Raw genomic sequence first — 12,276 nt, 5'->3', positions numbered from 1 at the left:
AGAGCCAATTTTACTAAAATAAAAGTGAGAAGATTAAGGTAATAATGTGATGTTCAAGTGATGCACTCAATCGGTAGCGAACGGTACCTGTCGTTCCAACCCCTTTTTCCTTATTTCGCACGTACTAGAGTTTTAACTTATAATTCACTAACTTATTATTATCACTTCTAATCACACACTTAATATCATCTAAAACTCACTCTTAATCACCAAATTTGATCCACACTCCGTACCAGATAGTCACACCACGGATAGGCGTAAAAACCCTAATTCGCACTAACTTGAGAACACAAAGGAAAAACCTTTAATTCTATATTCATTTGCACTTATTGTGGGGTGATTGGGTAGTAAGGCTATTATAAAGTAATAATTTAGGGTTTCTAGTCTTTAAACAAAACAAATGTAAGGGTTTAAATCAAAACCAAAAAACACAACAATCTCCTAACATTCGGTGTGTTACAATCTCCCCTCCTTAAAAGAATTTCGTCCTTGAAATTGCAACCTTTAAGTCAGATCGTCTTAATCCTTTCACGAACTAAGGGTTCGAATACTCTAATATCTCATTAACAAGTTCATCATTGACAATAAAAATTTCTTCAAAAGTTTGTCCCACTATGTATTTCAATTCAAGAACTAACCGTGTAATTCTTATCTCAAAATCTCAATGGTCTTTAGTCTTAATGAACTCCAAATGTCTCGTAGATCGGCCTTAATGGTAGTCATCTTTTAAAATGAATAGAAGGAACCTCAATACGATGGAAGATAGGGGATACCTTCGATGATTGCCAATGGGTCTATCACCTCTTGATGTCCCATTGCATAGGTTCTTGCCGGCACTTTTGGTCGATTACCCGTGGCATTGGTCGACTTAGACATGTTCCCTTCTGCCCTCGGCAAATTTCCTTCTTTTGGCAGGTGAGGGCACTGAGCAATCAGGTGCTCAGGACTACCACATCGGTAGCATTTCCAAACTTGTCCTTTCTTCCAACAATTATCTTCCATGTGGTTAGCAGCCCCACAAAATCCACATGCCATTCTCGGTCCTGATGTCGGAACTCCTCGTGAGGTACCCCTTTGGGTCTCTCTCTCTACCTGACTTTTCTTAACATTTCCTTGATTTAGGATCCCTGTGGATCGTGGACCACTTATTCCTCGGCTCATCTTAGATGGTGGCTCGCTCCTCGAGCTTTGTCCATCAATATAACTACTTGTATCCGGTTGTCTTCTTTTCTTATCATGAAAGGCCTTTACTTGACTCTTAGTACTTTCAATTCTTTGTGCCTTTTCAATCGCTTGACTGTAAGTCACCAATTGAGCAACTGCCAGTGCCTCTTGAATCTCCACATTCAAACCCTGGACAAACCGACGAATTCTCCTTTGGTCTGTCAGCACCAACTCTGGAGCAAAACGAGAGAGTTTGGTAAATTGCATCTCGTACTCCGCCACACTCATAGTCCCTTGACGTAGGCATATGAACTCATCTTCTCGTCTTTCTTGAACAAGTGGCGGTAAGTACTTTTCATTAAACTCACGAGTGAAATTCACCCATGTCCATGGGGTTTGCTTTCTATCCCATTTGGCTCGAATCATATTGCACCAGGCACGAGCCGCTCCCTCAAATTGAAAAAAGGCGAAAGCTATCTGCCGTTCCTCCGGATATCCTAATGCAGCAAAAATGTCTAACATTCGCTCCAACCAATTCTCCGTTATATCAGGGCTAAGTCCACCTAAAAATTTTGGCTGTAGAAACTTCTTGAACCGTTCTAAGGCACGGTTCTCTCCCTCATGATTTCCAAGATGCTGTACTTGGCCTTGACCCTGTTGATTGACCATTCGTTCTAATAAATCAGCCATTCGCTGTATGGCTGTAGTTAGTTGGGTTTCGGCTTGTGTATTCGCATTTTCATTGGTTACCCCTTCGGGTCCTTGTCCTCGTCCTCGTCCTCTACCCTCACCACGAGTCTCCATTTGATTGTTTTATAACTTCTATAATTGGGACACAATAGGGTACGAGATCAAAGAGTTGAAAAGTTATAAAATGCACGAAATAATCAAAAGATCAAAATATGTACAAGTCACGGCAAAATATGTACATATATATACAAGTCACACAAAAAATATACACATATCAGTTCATAGCTAGCCATCATTCAACCAATACAAAACATGTTAGTTCATGAGCACACCGGCTCCAAAAAGTCAACAAAACAACTCTGAGTAACGGCCCTAACGGAAATCCACCACAAAACCTATAGAGTCTATCGCATCCATCGGCCCGGCACCGCCAGCCCTAGGTGGCTCTTCGGCAGGTATATCTAGGAGAACCTCACAGTCTAACATAACACCCCGGGCTCTCTCTCTCATCTGCCAGTTCAAAGCGAAGAGGTGGCGGTGGGTCTCCTCAAGCTGACGACCAAGGGTATGTGTGACAGCCCCACCTCTCCCTAGGGCGAACCAGAGGGTTCGACGGACCGCCTGCCCAGCTCTCGCCGGGACTCAGTCGTTCACTACAATCCTCAAATGAATTACAATATAACTCTCAAATATTACATCAAATTCTCCACTAATTACATAACATAAGCGAAGCGGAAACAATTCTCAACTATACATAAAATGATTTCCAAATCCAAACTGTACAAAACATAGGCCATCCAGTCACGTGCACAAGTACTACAAGTCCTTCCTTCGCCTTGAGCCCTGTGGAGGGGAATAAAATATTTTTGGGGTGAGTTAGAAGCTCAGCGAGTAACCAGAAAAATCAGTAATCAAATCGGTTTCACAATAGTTCATTTCAATGATGTCATAAATCAAATGATAAGTCCAAAAACAATTTCAACATTTACAAGACATTAAATATGGAGTATCAATAATTCAAGAAACATGGACAATGGAAAGCGAAAGTAACATTCATTAAAAGGATACGGTCCACATGGAGCTATTCGTTTGTTCGTTCGTTCCCCTGACTTTTTCTCTTATTCCTCCAATTGTTTAAAAATACATTTTTGTAAGTAGAATCCCTCATTCATCCTTTTGTTCGTTCATCCCTTTTCCGGACGTTGACCGGACTCCACCCATCCGGACGTTGTCCGGACTCCACCCATCCGGACGTAGCCGGACTACAAGGTAATACTCAAGTATACCAAATTCACCCAGGGTCACCATATCGCCCGACTGAGTCCGCTTCTGGCTCGAGTCGATCGGTAACAAAGGGCAGTGGTCAGTTCAGCCAAAAGGCTTACATTCATGCACAAGTAACATTTAATCCTTAATCATTGAAAATTTCACATTTATTTTAGGTCGAGTGCGATAAAGTACACACTCGCCCAGAAAACTCGTTTTAACCATCATTGAAAGCACTTAACACATTATCAATCCATAATAACAAGCCAATAAGTCAAGGAAATATATCAAACAAGGAACACTCTCATATAAGCACGCATGATATGCAAGAAAACAGTTCAAAAGTAACTTTGGAAACAGTTCAAAAGTAAATATTGCAAGAAACGTTTCACAAGTACTTTGGAAATAGTTTAGGGTCACTCACCTCCATGGCTTAGAAACCATCCATCATATAGCATTGCCTTGCTCAAATCCAAGTCTTAAATCACAAACTCAATGCAAACAAATCCCTTCAAAGTTCGGACAACACTTCCCCTGAATTTGCTAACTTTTCCAGCCATCATGGCTTCATTATTTTCTCAGCCAGTACCAAAGGTACACACACAACAACAAGTTCATCCAATAGCCATTCAGAAAGCTCCAAGTAGTACAAGTACAAGTCAAGCTAGGGAAAAGTCCGGAAATGAAAGTTAAGCTCAAAACCAGAAAAACAGGTTTTGACGTCATTTTGCGGTAATGGCACCAAAGGTACTACGATGGTCGGATGAAGGTGAAAGATACACCGTTTCGAAGCTAAGAGATAGGGTTACAATATTACAGAAGGTCACTCAACCCGGTTTCGAGTGTAACCAGGTCAAAAATGCAAGATACTATACCAGAATCACAAAAACAGATTCACAGAACGCATTCTAGCGGAAACATCATAAATCAGGCTATCCAAGTCCGAATCCAGAAATTCCAAAACCAGATAAAAGCTAAGAAACATGGATACATTTCATCAGAAGGCCTCAACAACCAATTTGGAAGCATTCCTAACCAAAACAATCAATTACAGGCGCAATTCTTACATTCGGGTAAAACCAGAACAGCAATAGTAATTTCGACTTTTCTCATTCTACACTACTCCAATTGACCTGAAATTTTGTAGGCACCTCTAAAATGGCATTACCTACAACTTTCATGTTTTAAGACAAGGCCAATTAGGCCTCTATATATGAGCTAAAAATTCGGACAGAATGAAGAACATTGAAACCTAGTTTTCCACTTTTCCTTCCAAAACAGAAATTGATTGTAATTAATCACTTTTTCCACCTCCTAGAGTCATTAAACATCATTTCCAATCATCATACATGACCCCATAATCATATCCATATGAAAACAGAAAAATCCCCAAAAATTATAAAACTTCACCAATTCAACCAAAATCAAGATATAATCCATAAAAGTGCATCTTATACCACCACCAATCATGAATTGAACATCAATTAAGGGAGGAGAGTGGTTCTTCACAACTGACCTTAGCCATACAAGAGATAGAGCAACAAATCACCTTAGCTTTCCAAACAACTCCACAAAACACCTCAAGACCACTTAGCAAAGAGATTTTATGGAATGATTTGGAGTTTTATTGGTTGGATTTGAAGATTGAGCAAGAAATAGAAGGAAGAAATTGAGAGCTTTTCTTTCTTTCTTGAGCAAGAACATTCGGCCAAGAAGCTTACAAAATGAAGCTTACAAAATGAAGCTTATTTTGATCAATTTTTTGTATTTATTTGGTAAAGGTAAAGGTAAAGTCAAATGGTCAAAGTCCAAGATTAAATCACAAGGTGACACTTGTCACCATTTGGTTCAAAACTTATCTTTTTGTCTCTCTAATACAAATATCTTAACACTTTGTAAAATAATATCACTTAATACAAAATCCAACAAGTTGTCAAAAATATATTGCGTTTACCGCACTTGCGGGTCCCACGTTCAAAATACGCTCTTAATTTCTCAAAAACTAACCGATACTAGAAAAATCATTTTAAAACTATTTTTACTCATAAACTTTATTTGGGGAATTTTTCTAATAAAGAAAATGTAGAAAAGGAGGGCGATTAAATAAAATAAACCCTAGAAAATTAGAAAATTTTCGGGTTCTCACACTTATACTTTTCGGGGCGTCACTGTATGCGTCCGCTCCTCCTCAACTCGTAGCCCCGTCTCGAGGTCACGCAGGCTCATGGCCTAGGCATGACTCACCCCTCTGGCCTCATCCAGCTGTGCCCTCAAAGTGTCGACCGTCCTGCCTAGGTGACGATGCTCGTCATCTATAGCCATAACCACCTCGTCAGGATATCCATACATATGTCGACACTGACACGATCGACTCATCTGGCCAAAGGGAGAATATAGCCTATAGGGTTCCCCGACCCTCCTCTGGTATCTGAGAACTCGTCGGCATACCACCCAATTCACCGGCTTGCCTACCCTCGTAGCTCGTACTCCGGCACCGCTAGATCCACCGGTATAGCTGGATCCACCAGCCTCCATACCTACACAACAAAATATCACTTAATCAGTTCTCTGACATTTCATCTTAATAGATACGATTCAACTTAGAGACAAGCGAATACTTATATGTTCTATAACACATTTTCCAACTGTGACAGCCCCACCTCCCCCTAAGGCGAACCAAAGGGCTCGGCGGACCGCCTGCCCAACTCTCGCCGGGACTCACTACAATTCTCAAATAAAATACATCACTCACATCCAATAACATAGGGTACAACCTCAAGAATAAACGAAATAACATTTTTCAAACTTAGAACGAGATAAGATACATTACAAATCTCAAGTAAGGGTATCATTCCCCGAATAAGACAAAAGTCCTCAGTTCTCAAATAATTACATCAAATACTTATCAAGGGAATCGAATTCAAATTATATATGAGATATCCCTTCAGGCACTAATAACTCAATACAAGCGCTTTCTTTGGCCTCGAGCCTTGTGGGGAAAAATTATTTTTGGGGGTTACTAATTAAGCCTCAGAACTTTCACTTCCGAACCTGTTAAGGAAAACAAATTGAGGTGAGCTAACGCTCAGTGAGGCCAAGGGAAAAACATGCAAGCATGCGAGCAAAGACACAATATAAAGCAATAACTCAAGTAACAAGTAACTGCGAAACATTAAGCAAGTAGGGAATTTGATCACAATAAAAGGATACGGGAGCTCTCAGGAGCTAATCCACGCGCGATCGAAGCTCAGGTAGTTGACCCTCCGTCAACTTTCACAGTTATCCATGTAGAACTCCACTTACTACCTCCAGCCACCATGACACCCTCTTGGATCCGTAACCAAACAAGCATGTAGGTGGTATCACTTAACAAGTATACCTAGCAAGACCCCTTATTTGGATCAAGCTATAACACTTCCCAAGGTTCACCAAGTTTCTCGACCAAGCCCTTGCCGGCTCGAGTTACAAGGCTAGCCAATGGGTTGGGGCGTCCCCCCCATTCACTTTGAGGTCGATGAGACAAAGCTCCAATCGACAAGATTTGGTCATAGCATTGAGACGGGATGAGCGGTACCTCCTACCCTAAAAGGGCATGATACATTCTGCCGCTCAATGCTCACGAAAAACACTTTCATTTGCATTCACATGTAACACGTATCACTTATCAAGCAAGCAATTTCATGAAAGAGAGGACAAGGGCAATAAAGTACTCCCTAACCTCATTAACTAGCAAGTACAAGAATCATTTCTTTTAAACACTTCACATGCACTTGATACTCACCAAGTATCAAAAGTCAAAGTTTGAGAAATTAGCTCTAAGACGCTTCGCCGGGAGTTCCCTCGAAGTCCTCTTGAGATCCTGAAAGTATGCAATAATGCATTGTGTAACAGCCCCACCTCCCCCTAAGGCGAACCAAAGGGTTCGGCGGACCGCCTGCCCAGCTCTCGCCGGGACTCAGTCGTTCACTACAATCCTCAATTGAATTTCAAGATATATATATATCAAATATACATCAAAGGTTCCCAAACTTTACATATCAAAAGCGAAGCGTCCACGCTTCCGCAGCGCCACTCTGATCCTTGATTACAATTAGTATACAGGAGGAAGTCCAAAACTAGACTATTACACATCCAATCAATTCTAAACGTTCAATACAATCCCAATATGAATGATTACACAAAAGGAAATCCAAGTTCAATCCATACATGAGATAATCCATGAATAAACACTACAAGCCCTTCCTTCGCCTTGAGGCCTGTGGAGGGGAATAAAACATTTTTGGGGTGAGCTAGAAGCTCAGCAAGTAACCAATAAAATCAGTTATCAAATCTGTTTAACAATGGTTCATTTCAATGATGTTGTAAATCAAAGGATAAGTCTAGAAACAATTACAACGTTTACAAAACATTAAATAGGGAGTATCAATAATTCAAGAAACATTTACAATGGAAAGCGATAGTAACATTCATGAAAAGGATACGTTCGTTCTCCTGTCATTTCATTTCATTTTTGGTTTCATTCGTGCATTCATTCACCCCGTCCCTGGCTTTTGGCCAGGCTTCACCAACCTACAAGGTAATACTTGAGTATACCGAAACGTTCACCCAAGTTCCTAGTCGCCCGACCGAGTCCGCTTCTGGCTCGAGACGACCGGTAACAAGGGGCAATGGCCAGTTCAGCCCAAAAGGCTTACATTCATGCGCAAGTAGCATTTAATCATTAATCATTGAAAATTTCATATTTATTTAGGTCGAGTGCGATAAAGTAAACACTCACCTAGAAACTCGTTTTAACAATCATTGAAAGCAAAATCAATAATAACAAGACACTGATATGCAAGCACGCATGATATGTAAGAAAACAGCTCCAAAAGTAACTTTGAAAACAGTTCAAAAGTAAATAATGCAAGAAATGGTTCATAAATAATTTTAGAAATAGTTTGAGGTCACTCACCTCCATGGCTCAGAAATCATCCATTAAATATCATTGCCTTGCTCAAATCCAAGTCTTAAATCACAAACTCAATGCAAACAAGTTCCTTCAAAGTTTGGACAGCACTTCCCCTGAATTTGCTTACTTTTCCAGCCATCATGGCTTCATTATATCCTCAGCCAGTCCCAAAGGTACACACACAACAACAAGTTCATCCAATAGCCATTCAGCAAGCTCCAAGTAGTACTAGTACAAGTCAAGCTAGGGAAAAGTCCGGAAATGAAAGTTAAGCTCAAAACCAGAAAAACAGTTTTGGACGTCATTTTGCGGTAATGGTACCAAAGGCGCTACGATTGTCGGATGAAGGTGAAAGACCCACCGTTTCGAAGCTAAGAGATAGGGCTACAACAATGTAGAAGGCCACTCAGTCCAAAACCTAGCACAACTAGGTCAAATATGCAAAATACCAAACCAGAACCTTAATTGCAGGTTTACAAATGACACTATGCTGTAATTAGTACAACTCAGTCTAAACCAGTCCAAATGCAGAAATTCCAAAGGCATATGATAGCTAGGACGTCAAGATACATTTCATCAGAAGACCTCAACAACCAAATCCAAAGCAATTCCAGTCAAAACTGCCGATTACAGGCGCAGTTCGGCCATCCTGAAACCCAGAACAGCAATAGTAAATTCGACATTTCTCACTCTACACTACTCAAAATGACCTGAAATTTTACAGGCACCTCAAAAACATCAATACCTACAACTTTCATGTTTTAAGGAAAGGCCAATTCGGCCTCTAACTATATGATAAAAAACCGGACAGAAAGGGGGGTTATGAAACCCTAACTTTTCACATTTCCTTCCAAATCCAAAATTGGTTGGAATTTCCAATCATTTACACCTACTAGAGTCATTAACCATCAATGCCCATCATCAAAGATATCCACAACATCACATTCATATTAAACCAGAAAATTCCTCAATAAATTGAAAACTTCACCAATTCATCTCAAACCAAGAAATAAACCACAAATTCATCACTTTAGCTACCATTAAGCACAACTTAAACTTCATTAAGTGTAGGAGGAAGTTCAATCACCACTCACCTAGTAAACAAGAGAGAAGGAGTTGTAGGACACCTTAGCTTCCTTGAACACTTTCACAAAATCACTTACTAGCACCAAATGGAGGGATTTTATGGAGTAGAAACAAATTTCAGCAATTGGTTTGGATGATTTGCACTAGATGGTAGCTAAAAGTTTGAAGAGTTTTCTTCCCTCTTAAGCTCAAGATGGCCGGCCAACATGGAGAAAGAAAGAGTGAATATTTGGTCAATTTTGAGATATTTAATCAAATGGTAAAGAAAGGTCAAAAAGGTGAATAGTTGTCTTAGGCTTCAACCAATGGAAGTGTGACACTTGTCACTCCATTAAATGCATTTCTATCCTTTTGTTTCCTCTCGCATCAATCACATCTCATCCTCTACTTATCTCTTAACACCCGATAAATTTCACCCAGTATCCGGAACTTAACCTAATTGGTCGAATTTTTCCGAACTTTTCGCCCTAGTGAGTCCCACATCCGGTATACACTCTTAATTTCTCAAAACCTATTTGATACTAGAAAAATCATCCAAAAACTATATCTGCTCATTAAAAATATCTAGAAAACTTCCCTACTAAAGAAAACGCAGAAAACAAGCCATTAAATAAATAAAACCCTAGAAAATTAGAAAATTTCCGGGTTCTCAAACTCATTTTTTTTCGGGGCGTCACACATTGTATCTCAAATTCCAGGCCATACAGTATTCGTGTAAAGAAAAGAAATAGTCAATTTTGACTCCAAAATTCAAGTTTCCAAAGTATTTCAGTTCATAAGGAACTGACTTTCAAATGAGGTCTCAAGTGATAGGTGAACTCAAGTTCACCATGAAAATAGGTTTGAAATGCTCTAAGAGTTCTAAAAATGTAACCTAGGCCCTTAAAAGAACATTTAGGCCCAAATTGGAAATTTTCACTTTTCGAGTCATTCTTGGAAATATCAGTCCGGAAGTTCGGAAAGTCTAAAAATGGCAAATTTTACACCGTCAAAAACTTCATTCGAAGCATAACAACTTTGTAGAAGGTCACTTTCCAAGAATCAAATCAGAAACAAGTCAATTTCTCCAAGAAAGTTTACTATTCATTGAAGATAGGTCAAAACAGTCCAAGTTTTTCCAATAATTTTGGAATTTCGCTTAAAATCATAGAATCAAAACCAGCCTTTGAAATTTGATATGCATGTAAAGTACCAATCCAAGTTTCAAATGAAAAAAATGGAACTCGATTCCAATGTTCCTAGCTCAAGAAATAAAAAGTTGAAGTTCGCTAAAATTCCTGGACTGTTGGCCTTTCCAGAAATTTTCCAGATTTAATGCACTTCGCTAATTAGGCCGTATCTTACTCAATTCTCAGTGATATTGAAAATGGTTGGTGGTGTTTGAAACTAGGTTCACAAGGATATATTTATGTAGAAGAAATCATTTCCAAAATCCAGACATAAGCGGTTCAAAATCAAGCAACAAAATGGATTTTCTGGACAGTCTCGGATGAACAGTAATAAACAGACAGCCAACTTTCAAAACTCGCCACGAATCGCTTGGGACGAACTAGAAAATGAGCTTGGTACCGTTTTAAAGCTCTAAGAGTCTACTTTCAAATGCCGCAAACGGCACTCAATTTAGATCAACGAACAAAACGTTATAGCTACACAAATGTTGCTGGTCAGAAAATTCTGGAGCTTGTTCCAGTTTTGCTTCTTTACTTGTAACTCAAAATTTAACCAACCATTTGGGTTGATTTTTGGTAGACAACCACAATACACATAGCACAACATATCTACACCAATTTGGAAGCTCAATTAACACCAGACAATTTTTGAAATTACAGGGCAGCAGCAAACAAGAAAGTCGGGCATCAAGTCAGAAATTTCAGACAGTACCTTTTCCAAATTTCTAACTTTCTTCCAACTTCATTCCATCAATCATTCTATATACATGCAACATAGCACAATATCAGCAACCACAACATGTTAATTCATCACATCAGCCACCAATAAACATCCTCAAACCCTTGAGCATGTCATGGAATTGCAAGAACATAATTACTCAACCAATCAACCCAAATTCTACCATAGGTTGCAAACCCATGCTACCTTTGCTCCATTTGAGCTATAATTTTGCAAGATTGAAGTGTGGGTGAGTGAGTTACCTCAAGAACTTAGTTGGACAGCTTTAGGGCAGAAATCTTGACCGAAATTCCTCCAAGAAAACTGATGAACAGCCCCCTCTTCCAAGCTAGGATCAAAGCCCTCTAATGGATGATGAAATTTGGAAGTGGATTGAAGTAATTTTGTAAGGATTTTGGCTAGATTTTTCTTCCCTTTTCTTCTTCCTATTTTCGGCCAAACAGAGAGAGTGAAGAGAGGCGAGAGAGTGAAATTAGATTTTGTAATGAAAGTGGAGAGAATTGGTGACTTAATGGTTAAGTCTAAGTGTCAACTCATGCTAGGTCCGTTTAGGGTCTTCGCGTGTCCAATTTTCGCGCTCGTTTGCAACTTTTGTGCACTAAACCTCTGAGGTAATTTCCCTAGTACATTAATAGTACATTACTAGTAGTCTAATATCATGTTCTTAAAATCTCCAATTAATCAAATTAATGTGCCTGTCGGGGCCTTTTCGGCACGCGCGCGTATAAAGGTCAAACTTAAGGGTTTTCTCGTTTGAACTTGGAAATTCAACTTATTCGATTCTAAAACTCTAAAATATGATAATCCAAGTATATATATATAACAATAAAAAAATCACGATAAGCAATTCATCTTGAATAAATTTGGGCATTAAAATAATTTGCGCGTAAAGAACCAATCGGTAAAATTTATTTTCGAGAAATTCATGTACTTTAGTATTTTTTTTTTTGGTAACTCGAGTACGAAATATTTTTAAAATGACCAATTTAACAATATTTTGAAATAATAAAATTATGGGTCCTCACATCCTCTCCCCCTTAAGAGAATTTCGTCCTCGAAATTTATACCTTAACTCAAAAACTCCAGATGTCACTTTTGCATCCCACTCTTACGAATTGTAAAACTTATTCCACATTAAATATCACGTAAGTCTTGTATTCTTAATCTGTTCACGACGAGCGAGATAACAATTCTTTCATGCGGTTCACAGA

At 39.1% G+C, this 12,276-nt stretch overlaps 1 protein-coding gene and 1 long non-coding RNA gene across 2 annotated transcripts; both read right to left on the bottom strand.

The window, feature by feature from the left end:
- Positions 1-747: 747 nt before the first annotated feature.
- On the bottom strand, positions 748-5,655 carry LOC113769208. The gene is made up of 3 exons (XM_027313674.1): positions 5,365-5,655; positions 1,533-1,818; positions 748-1,397 (listed from the first exon to the last, which is right to left on the bottom strand). The coding sequence occupies exons 1-3, from the start codon at positions 5,653-5,655 to the stop codon at positions 748-750; spliced, it is 1,227 nt and encodes a 408-aa protein (XP_027169475.1).
- Positions 5,656-6,885: 1,230 nt separating this feature from the next.
- On the bottom strand, positions 6,886-11,366 carry LOC113767312. Its single transcript, XR_003468000.1, has 3 exons — positions 11,308-11,366; positions 11,039-11,085; positions 6,886-6,979 (listed from the first exon to the last, which is right to left on the bottom strand). It is a non-coding gene; the product is annotated as an uncharacterized LOC113767312 (long non-coding RNA).
- Between the last annotated feature and the right edge of the window lie 910 nt (positions 11,367-12,276).

The sequence above is a fragment of the Coffea eugenioides genome, chromosome 4, assembly GCF_003713205.1.
Source record: "Coffea eugenioides isolate CCC68of chromosome 4, Ceug_1.0, whole genome shotgun sequence".
NCBI lineage: Eukaryota > Viridiplantae > Streptophyta > Magnoliopsida > Gentianales > Rubiaceae > Coffea > Coffea eugenioides.
The sequence above is the reverse complement of the archived record's forward strand: the minus strand, read 5'-3'. Positions and strand labels throughout refer to the sequence as shown.